Raw genomic sequence first — 20,957 nt, 5'->3', positions numbered from 1 at the left:
AACGTGACTATATTGTGCCAGCTCTTGTATAAATGTCAGATCTTACATAACTGTGTTATTATTACCTTTTTTCCCTCTCGAAGACCTTTTGAAGTGTTCAAAGCAAAAGATGAGAGAAGACGTGTGCTGCCCCAAATCACAAAGGCGATTTGCTAAAATAAACCAGCCTGGTGCCCACAAAAACCTCTACTTTCATTTTTCTCAAATTGAAAGCAGTGTCCACTGGTTTCAAAAGGCCCTATCAAAATAAAATACTCAAGTCTGAAACACACCAACAGGCAGATAGGGGTGAGATAATTCCAGTCTTACATTTTAGTTTCAGAAAGCAAAAAACCCTACAGCTCAGGCTAATACTAGACTATTCTCATTTCCGTATTTTTTTCTATCAAAATTGCCTAGACCTATATGGAAACAATGTACTTTCAGAAGATAATGCTTATGATAATGTGTTAAGTAAAAAGAAGAAAAATGCAAAATTTTGTACCCCTCCCCCAGTAACACATATGGGAGCAAGATAAGTACACAGGTAGATAAGGATTGAAAGGTACATAGACAAGGCAAAGGCTGCTTTATTAGAACAGCAGTGCTGCGGATGATTGTTTCTTCTTTTATTTGAAGCTTTATTAAAGTATTTTATGTTTGTTTTTTTTTTAAGTCAGAGTCTCACACAGAGATCACAAAGTGCCAGCTTATAAGCCAAATCTGGCCCACAACTACTTTTAATAAAGTTGTTAACATTTAACATTTAGAAGATTATTGCATAAATACTTCAGTTTTTAGCTTCTTGAGAAAAATTGAAAGATGTGAAAAAACTGGGTCCATATTCCCACATAAACTCAACCAGCCTGAGCTGCGAGGAGACCATCTGGCCTTTATAAATGGGTGCTTGCTAACCGGTTGCCACTTACCACTTATTTATATCGCCTGCCTATGGGCACCCGCATGTGGGAGTCCCGGTGAAGGTAACTGGATTAAGAAACTTATCGTGCCTCCTCTGTGCATATTAATGAGCCTTTTCTTTGCCCTCTTCAGATCTTTATCTTTTGGATACCCCTTCAGTGATCAAATTAGAGAATGTCTGTATCTGCTTTCAGAAGTTACATAATCTTTGAATAGACATAGTGTAATAAAAATTTGGCAATTAACTCACAAAACAGCCTTCAACCCTGATGATCATAATCATTAGTAATAATAATAATAAAAGCACTTTGGGGACTGAGTTCTCAAATTAGTCAACTCTATTAAGAAAATAAACAGGACACTTGAAAAATTAAATTTAGGGCTAGAACATCTCGGCATTCTACTCACAAACACTTTCATGGAAACCAAAACCTAAGTAGAATAATGAGAAGCAGGATGTAGATTCCATTTGTCTTCAGTCCTTCTCTGCTTTCTTTTAGGCCTAAGCTAATGGACATCTTTGTGTTTGTCAAACAAGACACCTGGTACTAAATTAGTCTATTCAAGGACGGATGATAAATAAGTTTATCATTTCTAGTGTTCAAAAGCATTGCTATGCCACTAAAAACAGCAAGCCACTATAAACTGAAACATCAAATGACTGAGTCTACATGCAGATGCCACACATTTAACAGCGTACATGGGAGTGGTATGGCTTTTCAGGCCTTTGTTTCTTTGTATTATTGACATCCCACCGTGGCCTTATAAAGGGACAGTTCTTACCTTGTTAATGGTCCCAGGTCGCCTGAGTCTTGGCTTCCAGCTTCACTGGGAGTGCTCACTGATTTCGAGGAGGGAGACATAGGGGTTGGGACTAAATAATGAAAATAACAGGTATCCCATGTTAAAAAATGCAGTGGCTGCACTGGAGAAGAGCAGTGTCAGACAAATCAAAACAAACGGGCCCAAATTAAAATGGTTTTATGGCCAGGAGAGATTGAGATGGGACAAGTAAAAAAAAAAAAAAAGAAAAAAAAGGAAAGAAAAAAAGAAAGTCAAGTGAATTTTTCATATTTTGGAAATTAAAACTTGAAATGAATTTAGATAGAATTAACTTAGGGATTCTAAGGCCATGTCCACCTTAACAAAATAGAATGGAGAATCAAAATAGTTATCTAGATAATTCAAGTCAAACATCTCTCTAGTATGAACTATCTAGATAATTCTAATTTTCCACTTTACTTTGTTAGTATAGATGTGACCTATTAAAAAATAAAATGGGGTGTCTATAAAACTTTCAAAGATTGTATGAAATAAGTGATTCTGAATAATTTCAAATATTCAAGGAGAGTCACCAAGTCTGTTTTAAGTCTGCATTTGGAGGGAAATCTACGGCCCGTGGAGTACAAATTGCATTTGCTATGAGAGACTAAGTGACACATAGGGAAAGGGTAAATGTTGAACCTGGTAATTTAAAAATCTCTTTCAAAACAAGGGAAAATGCCAGGCTGCTTTATTTTTACATTTAATTAATAGTTTCATCCCATTGTGCTGTTTACTGTGTTTGGGACTTGTGTTCCTTTGCCTCTGGCAGCTCTAGAAGGTGCTGCCAGGTGCACATAAGTAAACTGCATTCTGATGACAGGAGAAACAAGTTCAAAGATTGAGGTCAGCGCGAGCTGAAAATCTCAGAGCAAGAATAGTAAAAGAAAAAAGCTAAAGGAAATGTAAATGTATTTTTTCTCTATCCTTCAGATACAAGCCAAATGTCCTTCAGATAGAAGCTGCACCAAATAGCCAAGATGGCTCCAGGCCAGACCAGTTCAACGGGTTCTCAATATCACACATGCCAAAGAAGCCAGATGGGCAGAAAGAAACTTCAATACATAAGTGTAGATTCCCATTTGGTTTCAATCATGTGCAATTTCCTTTTATTTATCTAATAGGGTAAAGGGTTTAACTATTTTGTCCAAATCCTATAACACAATGGCATATCTGTCAAGAAACTAGGAATTTTCATGTGGTCCTACAATTAATTCACTGATTATCCTCTGCAGGAAGTTGGAGGGTAAGTCAGAGAGACGGATGAAAATTGAAAATGCGGTCCACCCTTGCAGGGGCCCCTTGGCAGGGATGCAGGGATAGGTCAGAATTTGGTCACGGTTTAGGGATATTGAACTGATTTGTTCTTACAGTTTAATTGCGGACGTTATGTAGGGTAGGGGAGAATAGGACACACTGCTGTTGTGTTTAACTAGTGTTCACATTGCACCAGAATTTCAAAGGCTATTTTGAAGCAAAAGATATAATTGATTGCAAAGTATCTAATTTATATCCCTGTCAACTAAGTACAAATAAGTTTGTCAATCTCCTCAAAGAAGGTCCATCGCCGCATCTCCCATAGTTTACATCTTCCATAGCATAAAGAAGCTAAACAAAGCAATCAATATCTTATTGGGGCTTATTATATCATTGTGTTACATATGATTTACCTACTACAAATTGAAGTTGAGTATAAAATGCTTTTTCATAGTGTTTTAGTTTTGTGTGTATGTATTAAACTCTATCCAGTATTACTTAATAATTTGAAGGCTTATTATATGTTGCTTTTTTTCTTATTTATATTGATATAAATATTTATCATTTTATTGTACATGGGATCATTTTTATTCTTAGTTTAAGTGACTATGGAAATAAATGAAAATTTATTTTAAGATAAAAGTCAATGATGGAATTAAAAGAAAACAAACCATTTTTAAAAAGAGATCTGATATTGTATTTATTTATATGTATTATTTTTAAGTTTTTTTTTTTACTATATTGGATATCATGTAGTTTTACAGACACCTTAGGATTACTCTGAAACGTATGGAAAGCAAGTGGATAAAGAAAAATAAAATAACTTATCACATGAGAGATATATAGTTAAGTGGCAGAATAAACACATTATGTACAAGTTACTTTCAGCACAAATAAAACAGTTTAATATCCAAACCCTAGTCATAAAATGAGATCATGACAATTAACTAGGAATGAATGAGTTGGAGGAGGGGTATTGCAGTGAAAATGCCAGTTAGCGATGAAAGCAAGATATACAACAAAGTCAAATAAACTTGTTAATTAGCTGCTAATTTGTCACCATTGTAAGTTTTCCTTCAAGTTTCTCACTGAGTATTCTATTTTCATCATGGAGTAACTCTATGCCTGTGGTGGTTATGAAGTTCATAACCAGATTCACAGTATTTAGGTTGGCAGAGAGAGGCTGGGATTCAGCAATGAAAATGAAGAAAATTTAAGAAAAAATTCCAAGATTTCCTGTATTTACCATCTGGCAACTCATTTAACAAGGATAAAATAATCTAATAGTAACACATTGGAGAAGGTTGACCATATAATCAGTCAGTAAGCAGCAAACTGCTAACTTCACAACCTGTCCTCCTGTCTCCTTCCAGCCCCCTCAATTCCAAAAATAAATACACCTGAACCATAAGCCACAGAATTGTTTAAAAAAATTAAAAAAAAAAAAAAAAAGACGTAAAAGAACAGTAAACGCTGGACATGGTATATCCCATGCAAGGAAAGAGTCACAGGAAGCACTTTTAAGTACCTAGTGGGGGCTCCGGCGATATACCAATGCTTTGCAGCAGAGCTTCTGTCTCTCGGCGTTTGCGATCCAGGTCAGAGTCATCCTGAACAGGTTCTTTCTTCTGCTGCATATCAGCCTAAAAAAAGTTGACACCAGTAAGAAAAGTTAACAACAGAACTAAATGCATGCTTTTCCCGACTGAAACTGAAAATGGTAAATGCACAGCAGCGAAGACCAGGCAAAAGCCCTCAATAGATATAATCATGTGTACAAAGGATGAAGAAACACTGGAACTGCTCCATTTAATAATTACTAACTCAGTGCTTTCTCTTTTGGATGAAGGCTTTTTCCTGCCTCTATCACACCGTATGAAAGTTTCTCTCACCCAGGTTTGGAAGAAACCATCAAGGGCAAAATATTTCTAACTGGGATATGGATTTTTTAAAAAATTATGCCTGCTTTTTTAGACCTCTTTGTCCCTTCTGGAAAGACATACTATCAGTGCCTGATGTGTGTATGTTTGTAACATTCATGCCCCATGTTTGGGACTATGCAAACACGGAATTACTGGAGTCTGGCTCAAAAATTAAATTAGATATGAAAATCTGTAAGTGTAGAATACACTACTTCTATCAGTAACCTAAGTTTACCATAGTTTAAAATAAATCATGTTAAAATGTTTACTAAGGCATCTGAACAATATTGTGTAAGTGCTGTTACTTAATTTTGATTTCCAAAGGTTTCCATTATACATATTAATTCAAAGGAGAAAATTATTGTGTAGAGAAATATAGAACAAAACATCATTTAGGAGAAGTTCTTTTCCCAAATTCTATTAAAAAAATACATCTTGCGTGAGCCTCTTAGAGTCAGATCCTAAGCCCAGTTTGTGTTTTTACAGGATGGTGACAAGTCAAAATAAGGGTTAAAGAAGGTCTGTGGTGGGATCCTGGGGGAGTTAAACATTCAGGTTTCTTTCAGAACACACTTTCTACTTGAGACATTTGCCTCACATCTGAAACATGATAACGTCCTATTTGGTGTGCAAGCTACCTCACGACAAAGCTTTGTGAGATTGCAGAAGCGAAGCTCTCTTAAAGCTTGTCAAAAACCAATTATCCAGTTAACAGACATACCTTCCTCCCCAGGGACAAGTTGGGCACCCTAAGAGGCATATTACCTCCTTCAGCAGCGCAGAGTACATTTCAAAGCAGTGAAGCATAATTTACTTCATGGCGTCTAAAGCAGACAGAGTTCATGCAACTTTTGACTCACTCCCAGATGGTAACCTACACACTGATTCTAAGTAAAATGCACATAGTTCTAGGCTTGACACTTCTGTTACTATTCTCCTTGGGCTTAATACGCACTCATATTTTTGACGTGTATCTGTCATTAGAGGGAAAACTGCCGTGATGGGGGTTGATAAGAACCATTAGAGAGTACTAGAGGATTTCAGGCACTCTCACGTAACCCAAAATTCTGAAATGGCAGTTTAATCTCTTTCAGTGAAGAGAGCAAAGTTCACGTTCTTTTCCAATTTTAACATTTAAGCTACTAAAACAAGTTCCAAAGTTTATGCGTACAACAGAGGGAAAGATAGAACCAAGATGAGAAAAATGAAACCAGCAGAATGAGGATCTCCATTAACATCCACATATCGTAAAGTTAAAAGAAGGATGGAAGGAAAAGAGGAGACACGAAAGAAAAGAGAATTACCATAGCAGCAGCTGAAATACAAATGAAGAAACTAACATAAGCAAAATTCCCCCTAGGGAGCCATGTGGAGTAGTAGGGTTTTACGTGACGAGTTAAGCCGTAACTGGACTGTCAGCTTTATGGAGAGGAGATCCATGTTTATTTTGTTCACCACTATTTCCTGACATCTAGATCACGGCCTGACACATAGTAGATGCTCAATAAAACATGTGTTGCATGAATGAAGGAATATCTGCCTTTGGTAACTGCTATTCCACAGCTATAGAATCTTAGAATTACACATCACTCAGGCCAATTTCCACCGACTGTACCCCATCAGGAAACCCCTTTACAACATCCCTGTTGGAAGGAGTCACCTAAACTTCCAGTGACCCACTGCTCACAACAAAGCCATTTCTACAGTCTAGCAACAACAAAAAGATATTTAACCTTTCCTCATTCTTTCAACAAAAACTTATTGAAGGACAACAGAGTGCCAGCGGTAAGGAAACTGAGTTCTAGTGGAGCTTCAATAGAGTGAACAGAAAAAGACCTGCCTAATCTTATCCTTTCAAATAACTTAGGGCACATTTTCTAAAACTTTCTGTCATGCAGGTTCTATGCAGAAAGACACAGAATCTGTTCGTTATTTTTCAATGTATTCTAACTTCAATCATTAAGCAGTCAAGAAACAGACTAGCAGGTAAATTATACATCAACATGCATAACCAGATATTGCGCAAAAATAGTGCACCTGAACTCCACCTCCAAAATTTCATGCCCACAGTATGAGGTGCCTCTGTAATTCATTCTCTGCCTTACGTCTTTTTTAATTCTTAAGGAAACAGGCAATATAATGACATATATTAATAAGGACAAATGTCCACCTAGACATAACAGAAGCTTAGGAAAGCTATCAACACTCAAAGTTGACCATGAAAAATGCAAAATTAGGTAACTGGGGCTTGTTGGAAATGAAAGGGGTTCCTACCTGTTACTAATTAGCACCTTAAACTAAACAAAGTGTTACCTCATCCAAGACAGTTACACCAAGTGTACTAGACAGGGAACTTGTTATTTTCCCCATGTAAATACTACAGAATCCTAATACAGTTTAACGATTCAATAAGGAGGGATTTTGCAGTACTAGTAATTAAAACGATGCTAGGTGTCTTTCCTAGCAAGTGGTATTTCTGTTTGTGAAGAGTAGTCACAGCCGAGACCCAGAGAGGATAATCAAAGAAAGAAAACCTGTCAGCTGAGAACTGTCACTCACTTTTCCAAAGATGGTTCCATGGTTATTAGAGGAACAAGTGAGGACAGGCCAGGAAACCTCTGTCCATCCTACCTTGCAGCAATTCGGCAGAAGGCCAAGAACAGGACGAAACTTCAGGGTGGCCCCATTAAGCACACCTCATTGCATTAAAGCCAATTTTTCATGAAATTGGGTCTGTGTCTTAAATAGTGGCCACTATATTTATTTTATAATCAGATTTCATCCATAATACCACAACCAAAAAGCAGTTCACATCCAAAGGAGCAGAGAGTGGTAATTTTATACATGTACACAGTTTTCTGGATTCTGTAGAGACAATCAACCTGGGTGGTCCTAATTCCCCCTAGTTTTCAGCCCCAGCAAAAACACTCACTCAGATTAACAGTAAAGAGCATTTTGTTTCCTTTTTATTCTAAATTTGTTTTATTTAAAATATAAGCCTAAATAAAGTTAAAAATCAAACCTATAAGGTTAAGGCTATTTCTAACTCTCTATAAACAATACAAAAACTAGAAAATCTTAAACTCAGGAGTCAATGACAGTAGCCAGTTGACTGGAGCATCTGATAGACTCAGAGTCAGAATCTTCCAAGGAAATTTGCAGAAAAGAATTACAGATTCTTGGAAAGGGTGTCTGTGACCAGCATCTTAGACATGCCCTAACTAGTTCATGTGTTCACTCTTTCACTCATTCATTCATTCTATAATCCTTTATTGCAGGCCCACTACATGGCAGGATCTGTGCTAGACATTGACTCAGTAATGAAAAACATATAACTGTGTCTTCAAAAGCTTGCACTCTATTAGGAGAGAAAGACAAGTGAAGAGGTAAATGGTGCGAAATAGTTTGACAAGGTCAAGGATAGGGTGCAAGACTAACCTAGTTATGGGTGGAGAAAGATATCAGAGAAGGCTTTCTGGGGGAAGCGACATTTGAGATGAGAACTGACAGACACATAGTTAACAGAATAGTGAAAGCAGAGGGAAGGGAACATTCATAAACTCCCCGTCAAGAGAGACTGTGGCCCATAACGCGATATGTAGCTAAGTCTGGCTGGAATGTGGATTTAATGGGGGAGAAAAGAGAGTGCTGATGTGTCTGTCCAGGACTTGATGATCATTGTAAGTTGGGGAAGTGGGTGGTAAAAGAATGACTGCAGGTTTCTGCTTTGGATAACTGGCTGGAAGAGCGGGGTCCTTCCTGTGACTGGAGATAAAGGGGGCTACCTGGAAGGCTTAGAACTCTGGGGCCTAACAGCATTTGAAAAAGAGGGATCAGAATAGTTTACTTCCAGGTTTCTTTCAGCTACACAATGCTATAATCCTAGGAAACTAAGGACATTAAATTATAAAACCCTTCCAACAATGGGGCATTTTTGGAAAATGGCCTTCTGGTAGTGATCCTGACAAACCTAAGTAGCCGTTCTAAGGGGCCACATTCTCCCACCCTGGGAGCCAGTCTCAGGTGCAGAATAACAGCTGTTTCTTACTGACCAGTTCCTTTGTGTCTTTCTCTGTTCCACAGTACTTCCTTTGATCCTCACAGAACTCCGCGAGGAAGGCACCACTCTTTTCCCCGTTTTACAGACGGGAAAACAGGTTCAGAGAGGTCCCATACTCTCTCAAGGCCATTCTGCGAAGGGCAGAGCCAGGTTTCCCAGCCACGTTCCACTCAAAAGCCTCTGCCCATAATGGCTGAGTTTACTGCCCTGTGTTTTATAGCGCTGGGTGCTCAAAACAAACCAAGCCATTGCAGTCTACAAAAGGTGCTTAGACTGAACTGAGGAAAGATCTTTTGGGGGGAGATGGGTTGCAGAGAGTCAGGACTGAAAGCCAGGAGAGACCTCAAAGATGAGTAGTCCAGTGGATCCCAAAATCTGGCCCCATTTGAGTCTTTTGAATAAAAAACTTTGAGATGAGAGACTAGAACTCTGCATTGCCATGGGATTCCATGGAGCAGGGTCAGGATATCACAGGCTTAAATCACTCTGTCAGGTCAGAAATGAAGAAACTAAGACTATGCGACTTTAATTCTGAATTAGGTAGAGGCCCAGAAATGTCTAGAGTCCGGGTGTTCCACATTCCCCACCCCCTGCCGCCCCCAGTCTCCCAGGGTCTGTCTGCTGTGTAACAAGCCAAATCTCCATCAGGCAAAGCTGCTTGGTTTAGAAGCAAAAAGGGTGGCCTATTTCGATCAGTCTTGTTTGCCTGTAATTTCCCCCCAAATGTGTAAAATGACAAAGATGAAGCAGACAGCATAATTTGGAACCAAATTTCCCATATCACATCGCATCTTGTGGTAATTCTATGAAATTCAAGTTGGATATTAGAATGTCAGTTTAAAAGGAAACTGGTTATTAGTAAAGGATAACAGGTGCTTTAAAACTACAGTAAGTGTTGACATTTGAAGGAAAGGAAGCATAACAACTTAATGCTTTTTTTGGCTTTGCATGGAAATGAATAACCATTCCTTGTCAGTTCTCACCTCCACTTCACTTAAAGGCTGCATATAGAACAGCAAAGATCTCTAAGGCAAAAACATTATGTGTCCTGACAAGGACACATAAACCACAGCATCAATCAAAGTGTAATGGAACGGAGAGATGCAAGACGCCAGAAGGCGAAAATGCAACTGCAATTATGCTTTACTTTGTTGGAAAATAATTGCTATAAACCTGTTACTTTGGTCCCCCCCCCCTTATAGTATGAAACACACATATTTAGATTGTAAGGCATCAAAATACATTCTCTTTTTCCTTAAAGAAAAACTCTGAGTAGGGAAGCAGTTCTGGTTTCTATAAAATACACACAAGCATATCACAATATGCAAAGTTTCCTTCTTAGAAAACTATTCAAAACTATCTTTGGAATCTGGTTTTTGTACAAGATGTGAGCTATTTCTATATTTCCACAACAAATTGGAGAATTAAAAATAAATTATTTATTGGATTGAGATAGTAGAAGAAAACATGATATGACAGCAAGACACTGAATTGGGAATCGAGTCCTGGATCCTGGGTCTGACAGGCAGAAAAGCTATATTTCACCTCTGGGTTTCCGATGCTTTGTTGGCATAAAGAGGGGTTTTGATGGAAGGTCTCTAGAATCTCTTCTGGCTTTAATACGTCATAATTCTATGTCCATGGACCAGAGACTATTACACCATCCACCCTCTCAACAAGGGAGGGAAATGAAGCTTTCCCCTCACCAGACCTAGGATTCTTATTTACCTGAAAAATATAAACCACATAGGAAACCATGGAAATCCATTGGCATCATTTTCTATTTTTCTCCTAAAATATTCTGGCTGGTAGTTTTTTAAAAAACTTTTTCTTAAAATTAACACATTAAGCATCAACTATAGCCGAGGTACTACTAAGTGCTTAAAAGATTAACTCTTTTAATCCTCATAACCCCACAAAATAAACATATTACTACGCCTATATTAAGGGTAGGAAATTGAGACAGAAAAGTTAAGGAATTTCTAACAATAGAGATAGCAGAGACCACTTTCAGGATTCTATTCCAGTTTGGGATGAACGTGGGTTTGGGGACCTCTGAACCAAGTGCTATGTGCCATTTAGGTGGTGCCTGACCAGCACATAGCAGATGGCAATGACCTTATCACTCCAAGTATGTAGATATCCACTCATTTTATTCAGGTGTCATAAAAGGATGCTTTTAGAGGATCTCTTTATCCATGTGACCAGCCCCTCAGAAACAACTGATTTTCCTTTTTTCCCACAACACCCCAGCACTCAGGATTTACCTCTTTCCTTTTCCTCTCCTCTTCCTTCCGTTTCTTCTCTTCTCTTATCTGTGCTAAGCGCTGCTTTTTGCGCTCTAGCTCAGCTTTTAAGTCACTTTTGTCAGACATGTTGGTTTCCTTGGAGGAAAAGAAAAAAAAGTGAATATATAAAAATAACCTTTTTGTATTAGCATTGCAAGAATCATTCAAAAGGAATCTAGCTTGAAAGTATGACTTTTTGGCAATAACAAGTTGCATTAGTTAGCCTATGTCAAAGAATCAAAGAAACAAATTAAGTTACATCTGGTCTCATGCTATATGAAATCATCGCCTTTTAGGTACACATAAATACTTGAAGAAACATCACATTATAGTCTATTTTGGTCTGAAGAATAATAGCAACCTACTTCAGAACAAGCAACTCATTTTCTGTAGAAGTTGTTTTAACAAACAAACAAAAAATAAATAAGAGAGTCAAAAAAGAACCATCATCATGACTTCCAATTTAGATGATAATGGACCAATTTCTCATCATACTGAGAAAAGAAAATACGCTGTCATAAACCCTTAGAGACATAACTTGCTTAAATTTCTATGGACTCAAAAAACATTCCTCCACTAAGCTTGAGCACATAGAGATTTCATTTCATTATATACATCAGGGAAGACAGCCACTGAAGACATAACATGTTAATCTTCTTTTTCTGTAAAACTCCTCCTGAACTGTCACAATTAATTTCATCTCCAGTAAAACCCTATTTCTATAAAACTTTCATTTGCATACTGAATGCAATATTGCTTATCCTTGCACTTCCCCTTTTCAAAGCAAAAGATGCTTGTGAACAAATAAAATAGAAGATAACACCATAGCAAGTTCTTGGGAAAATTTATCTGAATGAGATTTAATTTCTTTCTTTCTTTCTTTTTTTCTGAGGAAGACTGGCCCTGAGCTAACATCCGTGCCCATCTTCCTCTACTTTATATGTGGGACGTCTGCCACAGCATGGTTTTTGCCAAGTGGTGCGTAGGCCTGCATGCAGGATCCAAACTGGTGAACCCCAGGCCACCTGAGGCGGAATGTGCACACTTAACTGCTGCACCACCAAGCCAGCCCCAAAGAATGAGATTTAATTTTAATGTTAATGGTGAGGGAAATATTTTCAAATAAAATGAGTTTGGAGAAGACTTTCACCAATTACCAATGACTATATTTGTCTCTTTTATGTTCCCAACTAGAAACTAAGAAAATTGAAACATTGAGAAATAAAGAATTCCTTCTGATCTAAATTCCTAAAATAAAGTAAAAAAAACAAAACCCAAAACTAACCACATATGTCATGAGTATTCATTTGCATGTTATTTGTCTGCAACTATGATAAACATATAATGTATCCCTAAGTAGATGATAGAGTGAAGGCAAAAAAGAACCAAAAAATACAAAATAATGAAAATCCCTTAAACTTCCTGCCATTGTCTTTAGAAGGTAATCAAGACCCTATAGTCATCCTAAGACACACTTTCAGATGAATACACAGTTGGGAAGTGTACTGTTTCTACTATGCATATTCCTGCTCACAGTGTAATGGCAAAGATTTGTGAAATAATAACAACAATAACCACAATAATCAATCTCTGCCATTCAGGGCCACACTGTGTCTTAATTTTTCAACAAATATTTGTTGAATATTTAATCTGTGCTAAGCAGTCTCCTAGACATCAGAGTACAAATACGAGCAAAACCAAATTCTTTCCTTCAAGGAGTGTATAACGCAACTTTGTGGGCATGGTGGTGTGGCCAGAGATGTTCTCTAAGATATTGGTATATTGATTACTGAATGCCAGTCACTTTACATTTATTTTTGCATTTAATCACAACAACACAAGGAGACTGGTATTAATATTAATGTCTTTTTTGCAATGCAGATAAAGGAGGCTCAGCAATACCTACAACTGCATAGTCAATACCTGGCAGAACCTAAATTCAAGCATGTTCATGCTCTGAACTACTACACTCTGCTGATCCCCAATGTACAAGTTCAGAAGGAATGCAGAGCAAAAGAATAACCAAGATCTGGTACTTGGGTGGGTGACTGTGAGCTTTGAGCAAGGGGTGGAATTTGAACTGGATATCAAATGAGGTCAGGAACTAACAAAGGAAGCAAAGATACGGCTAAGCAAAGACCTGTCGAAGAGGGAACCAGCAGGCTGAGTACAAGAGATGTGAATGAAATGAAGTCAAGAAATATAAACATTAGTTGGTAAGAATGCATATGTGGAGGCAATTGGTGAAGCCTTTGGAAAACAGAAAAGTGAGTTCCACTTGGTATACTGAAGGATGGGAAATCATAGCAGCTTTCTAAAAGGGGAAGTGACAAAATGAAAACGGAATTTGCTTAAGCCTATTCTTGTCCCTGCCTAGAAAACAGATAGAAGCAGAAACTAGAAATAAGGCAAGCTGCTGGGAGGCTGGTGCCACCATCTATCTGGATCGACTGCACCTGCACTGGGATGGCGGGTGACTGTAGAGACAGAATGTACGGAATGTGGACTAACAAAAGCACAGTCAAGAAGGAAGAAATAACTCTTGGTAGCCTTTAGATATGGAAGCAAAAGAGAAAGATTCAGTAACAATTCAACTTTGAGAGAGTAAAGAGGATGGCAGTGAAGTTGGGAAGAGAAGGCAAAGGAGGAGACAATGCAAAAACTTCCAGCATGTCATAATTTGGACGTCAACGGGACTTCTGGGAAGAAAGAATGCATAGGTACAATACTACAGACAGGATGAGAAGTTGGATGGGGACTGGAGCTGTGGATAGAGTTCAGAGTCATCCACTTAGAAAGGACTGTTTAAACCTGAGTCACAAATTCAAAGTCCCACAGGAACCAGGCAGATAACACGAGGGAGCAAAGCAGTGACTGAGGCCAGCCAGGGAAGAAACATCATTCTTGAAGGAGGCAGCTCTCCTCAGCTCCACCTGACAGCTGACATGGAAGAATATGAATCTAAGCAGTTAGACCTTCTGATTTTCTTTTTAAAGAGAAGCCATAGAACTGACAAAAGTCAAGTTTATCACTAAAATACTGTTTGCCAATAATTTTCAACACCAATGAGCAAAAATCCTGGCAGGAGAAAATAACAACCTAATTCCAGAAGCCATCTGAGAAGTTACATATACTCTTCCCCAATGGGGGCCAATCTGATTTATGTTTTTGACATTTTTCTTCTGTCAAAAACTAAATGACCATGTGAACACATTTCTAGGATCCTTCCAAGGGTATTGGAGAGGGCTCATGTAAGAAGGGGGCTCTTCATTAGGTTGACAGTATATTCTTTGCTGACATTCAATGTTAAGACACGATTTTTCAAAAATAATATAAGGGAAAATATTCACTAAAAAAGGAAACGTCCAATCAGAAAAATCACTGTTAAAGCAATAATTGTGTCATTCCATGCTGAAAGCAGGCAGAAAACTCTGAAAAGGTTCCCTCTCCTCCACATTTCCTCAATTTTTTCCTACCTTTCCCCAGTCTATCAAAAGGGCCTGGCACAACTTCAGCTATATATTGCTGTCACGAAGGAGCAAAGCATGTAATGAGAACAACCTGTATTTGTTGTGATTTTCTCATGAAGAAGTTCATTCACAAGAGAGAAGTAAGGTGTATTCTCAGTATGTTTCTGCAAAGGGCAAAGTTCTTCCAACAACTGATAAATATGTCTGACAATGTTGGTCATTTAAGTTTGTGTTACAAGCCATAGAGCCAATATTTTTGAAATAAACAAAAAAAACACCAAGGAAACTTTCAAATATATATATTAAGTTGTGATGTTTCAAATAACACACTTCGCTTTTTAAAAGTAGCAGAGCCACAATGGTAAAAGACAGCTGTAGAGTACGTTCCACTTATTGATTTTTTGGATCTACTCCAAAATAGACACTTTGCATCAACCCCTAGGAGAATAAGAAATCTCAAGAGAATGCCTCATAAAGGGTTTGGAAAGTACCCATTAGAGTAAATGAATGGGCCTCTACACATAGTGACATGGCTGAAATGGTGGCATTAAATGCAGAGGCAGCACTGAACTCCACAGGCTTTCCCAAGGGGTTTGCCAGTCTGACCCACTAAATCTCCCTGGACATCAAACAAAGCAAATTGAGGAGCAAAGCATGGGGAACATGAGTTATAGAGCTTCCTGTGGCTAATGTAGGTCACTGCAAAGGCTATTCTGATGCTCTCAGTTTAGAAAATAAGAGTCAGAGCCACCTGCTGCTAATTATTGCCCACTTACTTCATACACATAAAAAGTTGGTCTCTTTCATGTAAAAATGGTAAGGAGTAAAGTAGATAAATCCAAAGTGCCTCTGAGTGTAAGTCTCCTGCCTGTCTGGTCATCAACCTACTCCTCCCTGTCTGATCATCAACCACCCACCAGCCAATCATGGCTTAACTCTACCCTGGCTTAGGAATAATTACAGCTCAGGCTCACCCCAGCTCCATCCCTTCCAGGGTCAGTTGATGAATGTTTATGATGCCTGCTCACCTCTCCTCATAGCAGAGACCCGTATTCTGAATTAGTGTTCCATTGGTGGGATTCCTCTTGCCCGCACTCTCTTACAACCCACCTTAATTTGCCCAGTTCATGCCTCCTACCTCCTCTGACGTCTGCATCCTGAGCTCTTGCTCTCCTGCAAATTCTCCAATTTTATTCTCACTGAGCACGATTCCATTTCACCTCCTTTCTTTCCTTGTCTTCCAAATTACCCCCACCTGACAACAGATATCCCAAAATTCAAATCACCTACTCCATTCACCGTGGATTCCACACACCAATCCCCAACCCCCATAACTTTTTTCAAATTTCAACTCCCTACTTCTGATTTCTCCTTTTATCCCTGGTTTACCCTTTATCCCTTTGTTTCACAACTCATCTCCCCCCATCTTCCCAATGTCCCAGTTCTCACAACTTTTGTTTCAGTCCATCTCTGATCCCAGTAAACTACCATCCTTTTGATCCAAGTAAGCAACTCAATATAAATAAAGAGCTTAGAATCGTGCCTGGCGTATATTAAACAGCTAAGAAAATTGTTTCTCTTCGTCCTCCTCTTTCTCCCCACCCCCACTTCCTCCTCCTCCTCTTTTTCTACTATTATTATTATTACTGTTATTTTTCACCCTGCAAGTCTTTCCCCCTTCACTACTTCTACCCTAATTCAATAACTGAAGTCATCAGAGTTCAGTATAATCACTTAAAAATGATCTAAACCTAAAAAGAAAAAAACCACCCAAGCTCATAGATAGAGAGAACAGACTGGTGGTCACCAGAAGTGGGGGTAGGGGATAGGTAAAATGGGTAAAGAGAGTCAAAGTGTACAAACTTTCAGTTATAAAATGTATACATCATGGGGATGCATGCACAGTATGGCAACTATAGTTAATAATACCGGATTGCATATTTGAAAGTTACTCAGAGAGTAGGTCTTAAAAGTTCTCATCACAAGAAAAAAAAAATTCTGTAACTATGTAGGGTGACAAATGGTAACTAGACATTGCAGTGATCATTTTGCAATATATACAAACATCAGATCATTATGTTGTAAACTTGAAACTAAAATAATGTTGTGTATCAATTATACCTCAATAAAATAAATAAATAAGACATAAAAAAAGTTACAGTGAGAAATACATTAAGTATAGCATGTTACTGATTCAATGGCAATACAAGCAGAGAGAGAAAACCCAATCTGTGCTCCTCGAGATTTTAACGTACCTCACAGCGAACAGAAGGAGCTTCTCAGTCTAAATGGGTTATAAAATAGAAGGCATATGGTTAAAAAAAGGTGTGGCTCAAAGAAAAAAATATTGTAAAAAATTAAGTGTGGTCACTTATTAGTAGTAAAATTCTTCTCAAGTTTCTGTTGAACATAGGAATTACATATCAAGCTGTCCCAGGTAGGCATCTTCCCCAACCTTACCCACTTCCTCCAGAGGATGGAGAGGCACAGGGAGAAATGGTTTCCTCTTTAGTTAAGTTAGTTACAAGGAGGGTCACTGCTGCTTTTCCATCATAGAAGTGGTTCATGGGCCTAAGTCTTAATCTTAGAGGAAAGAATGGGGGAGACGAAGGAAGGAGGAAAACCTGAGAGAAAAAAACATGGACACTGAGGAATAAAGAAACAAAAGTCATTTTCACACCTGCCCTTGTCTTCTCAGTTAACCTTGCATCATCTTCACGTTTCCTATGTCCACAGACATCCATAAAGAAAGGAAAATGTGCAGCTTTTCTTGAACCCAACAATGAGACCTACTGTCTACATTTTCATTTCTGTACATACTGTCATGGCATGGTTTGGTCCTGTTTAGAAGCAAGTATCTAACAGAGGCGAAACAAAGGGCTTAGTCCTGTTTACACAGCTGCCAAGTAATAGACCCTCCTGAGGCTTAGCTTTTGAACAATATAGATCTCTATTTCCTCTCAGTTGTCTAAGTTGGCAGCAGCTGGAAATTCCATTTCTAATGCTGGCATATGTAAATGTATTTTTAAGCTTAAAGTCAGAATTCTAGGAGATTTAAATCATTGCCCAGCTGTTGCCAGACTCACTGAAAAAAATACCCAGAAACAAATTCTCTTTTCCTGCCTGGAAACAATTGCTCTTGTCAGCTCTTCACTATCAGCTATTGAACTTTTCATCTGCCACTAGGTACGCACAAGAAATCTGATCTTTCACAACCTCAGTTCACCTGCCTGCTTCTCAGACAATACAGCTGCCTCCTTTCACTTGGATGGGAGGCCAAGGAATGACATGGACCACAATCATTAGCCCATTTTTACACCTACATCTCACTGTCAACAAAAAGAGGGTTATAGAAGTTTCAGGAAGGAGATGGCTGGTGAAAGATGTGGGAGGGTTACGTGCTAAATTTTTACAGCTGTCAGTACAATGTGAAAACAAATTTTAAATAAAATCTGTCTCATAGTAGGAAGGCACCCTGGCTTTGTCTACTTAGACTTTAGATGAGCAGTTCTCAAATGTTTGGTCTCAGCATCCCTTGATACTCTTAAAATTATCAGTGACCTCAAGGAGCCTTTGTTTATATGGGCTACATCTATTAACATTAACCACATTAAAAATTAAAACTGATAAAACTTTAAATATTTATTTAATAATTCATTTTAAAATAACAACAATAAACTTCTTACTTGTTAACATAAAATTTTTATGAAAAAATAGCCATACTTTCCAAGACAAAAATAACAGCAAGAAGAGCGTAATTCTTCTACATTTTCACATATCTCTTCAATATCCAGCTTAATAGAATTCAAGTGGATTCTTATAGCTGTTTCTGCAGTCAGTCTGCTGGGATATGCTATTTAGCATGTGAGAAAATCTGGTCTCACGTAAATATATATTCTGAAAAAGGAGTAGTATTTGAATAGCCTCTTGAGGTAACTGGATATTCTTCGATATGACACCAAAATCAACAAATGACAGTTTCTTAAAGTTCAGTTGCAATGTGAATATGAAGCCACATCAATCAATGAACTTTTTGCACGCTGCTACATTAAAATCCACTGGTCTATCTCAAAGTTCGAATGAACCTTTTATGTATGTACGATTTTATCCATCATGCCACTGCACCTAAGACTATCCATGCAGGATTTTAAAACATCATGCCTTGGTTATTTAGAAAATTATGCAGACTTCTCAAACGCTGACACATTTTACTGTACAATATCCAAAAACAGAATTTCATAATATCACTACTATACTCTTCAGAAAAGTCTTTCAGTATGGTAAAGCTCATGGTGCAGACATAAGTTTTCCAAAGTTCCAATTTTTGCTTGAAAGCTCAAATTTTATCATTAGCAACAAATATTGTCAACTGTGTTCTTGAAGTGACAAGCCCATGCATTAATTTTTGAGAAAATTTCTGCTAAATACCCAAGACTGAATAACTATAGTTTTCCATGAATTGTCCTTTCAAATAAAAAATAGTGTTTCATGAAAAAAGACAGCTAGGTCAGCTCAAGACTCAAAATATTGCACAAATGCTCTCCTCGAGGCAACCACTGAACTTTGGTTGGCAGCAGAAGTGCCTTAAACGTGTTCCCATTTGCCACTTAGTAAAGACATGTTCAAGGGTACAGACTTGATATAATTAATATTTTTTTCTGCTTCATGAAGGACATTCTTAAGTGAAATTGTTTTTTTAAACTGCGGGTGTGTGGCAGTGAAGTTTGATGCCATTACTAGCATAGTTTGGTGCCACTGTCCCAATTCTTGCTAAAGTACTGGCAGTCTTACCCACCATTGCTTTCATACCATCATTGCAAATGTCAATACGGTGAAAAAGACAAATAACATTTAAGCATCATTAAGAAAATAGTTTTGACCTGACAGATCCCTGAACACGTCTTGGCATGCCCAGGGATCCTCAAACCACACTTAACCTACTTCTGATAAGACGGAGTTGATACTAAAGCCTATAGAGACGTTTACTTAACAAAATTTTGCTAAGTGTTTAGATAAGTAATCTTACCAGAGGGGCTTAGAGCTCTTTCTTTTGCAGGAAAGAAAAAGCAAAAGACACAGCAGTAAAATCATTGCACACAGAAAATTCAGATTGAGTAAGAAACTATAATGATTTAGAAATATATAACTGTAATGATTTAGAAATACCAGGAAGATCTAAGATTTCTGGATCTGGCATAAGGAAAACTGGAGTTGGGGAAAGAGTGAGGTATTGAAGAAAAGGTTCTATAAAACTACATGTGGAAGATTTCTCATTTCTCACTCGCCTCTGCCAAACAAACTGAGAATCCTCTCAGCCCCCATTCTTCTTCTCCCGCTCTACACACACACACAAAAACGGGCCTTTGACGGTTGTTAATAAAATGGATACTTCTCTGTTACGTGAAAAGTTATTCTTGTGTTCTTTTAATTTTGCTGTATTAACAATTACAGTTAAACATGTTTGTTACAGGACAAGAACTCCAAAGATTATATAAGCCAGTACCAGTATTTTACCCATAAATAAGGAAACTGAGATGCACTTATCTAAGTTCGCAACCATTAAGTGGAGGGGTCAGAACCGGAAACACCAGATCTCCTTATCCTTGAATACTTTTACTAAATAATCTTCTCGTTCAGTGTTTACTTATTCAAGATTTTACTCTTTTTAGTCAAAAGAAAGCTCTTAAACAAAAGGCTTTCACGGTGGATCCTGATCAGTCTGCTTCCAGTCCAATCTTGCAATCACTCTCTCTCACCACCTGGTGGCAGTAAACGTAAATTGCACGGGAGAGCTGACACCAGGAGAAAAGGCTTCACCTCTGAAATTCCGACCTCACCACCAAAGCCAATACAGTTCTACTGGGGAGTCACAAGCCCTGAAAGAGTTTCATCTGCATATGAAAGACCTATTTATGTCAATAGAGAACTAACGTTTGAGGGGAGAAAAAAATCTCAGTACAGAATACAGTTAAACACCTATGTTGATTTTTCCAGGCTCCTCTTAATTTTATTCATATTGGGTTAGTTCTTGACTAGGAAATCAGGCAATATTTTTAAATTAAGCCTTCAGTATCTCTCTTGTTGGATGTGTGAGCTATATTTAAGATTGTTGTGTCTGCATATTGTCTCTAGTCCTACTTTCACTGCTTCCTGATTCTGAGCTACCCAAGCTGTACTGCTGAAGCTGTAACTCGAGCATTGGCAATTGCAGCACATTAAACAGGATAGACTCTCAAGC

The 20,957-nt window shown here is 38.0% G+C and overlaps 1 protein-coding gene across 4 annotated transcripts in view; it reads right to left on the bottom strand.

Moving 5' to 3' along the window:
* The window catches only part of DYNC1I1 (dynein cytoplasmic 1 intermediate chain 1), a 282,561-nt gene that overhangs the window by 241,264 nt on the left and 20,340 nt on the right, over positions 1-20,957 (bottom strand). For 2 of the 4 annotated variants that reach the window (XM_070615670.1, XM_070615668.1), the window contains exons 2-4: positions 11,229-11,345; positions 4,508-4,622; positions 1,684-1,825 (exon numbers count right to left, since the gene is read on the bottom strand). In XM_070615670.1, coding sequence (XP_070471771.1) covers positions 1,684-1,825; positions 4,508-4,622; positions 11,229-11,336 — 365 coding nt within the window. In that variant the 5' untranslated portion in view covers positions 11,337-11,345. The remainder of the gene's footprint in view (positions 1-1,683; positions 1,826-4,507; positions 4,623-11,228; positions 11,346-20,957) is intronic. The other 2 variants (XM_070615669.1, XM_070615666.1) reach the window with 1 other exon arrangement.

The sequence above is a fragment of the Equus przewalskii genome, chromosome 4, assembly GCF_037783145.1.
Source record: "Equus przewalskii isolate Varuska chromosome 4, EquPr2, whole genome shotgun sequence".
Lineage (NCBI taxonomy): Eukaryota > Metazoa > Chordata > Mammalia > Perissodactyla > Equidae > Equus > Equus przewalskii.
Note: the sequence above shows the minus strand (reverse complement) of the source record. Positions and strands in the feature narration are given on the sequence as shown.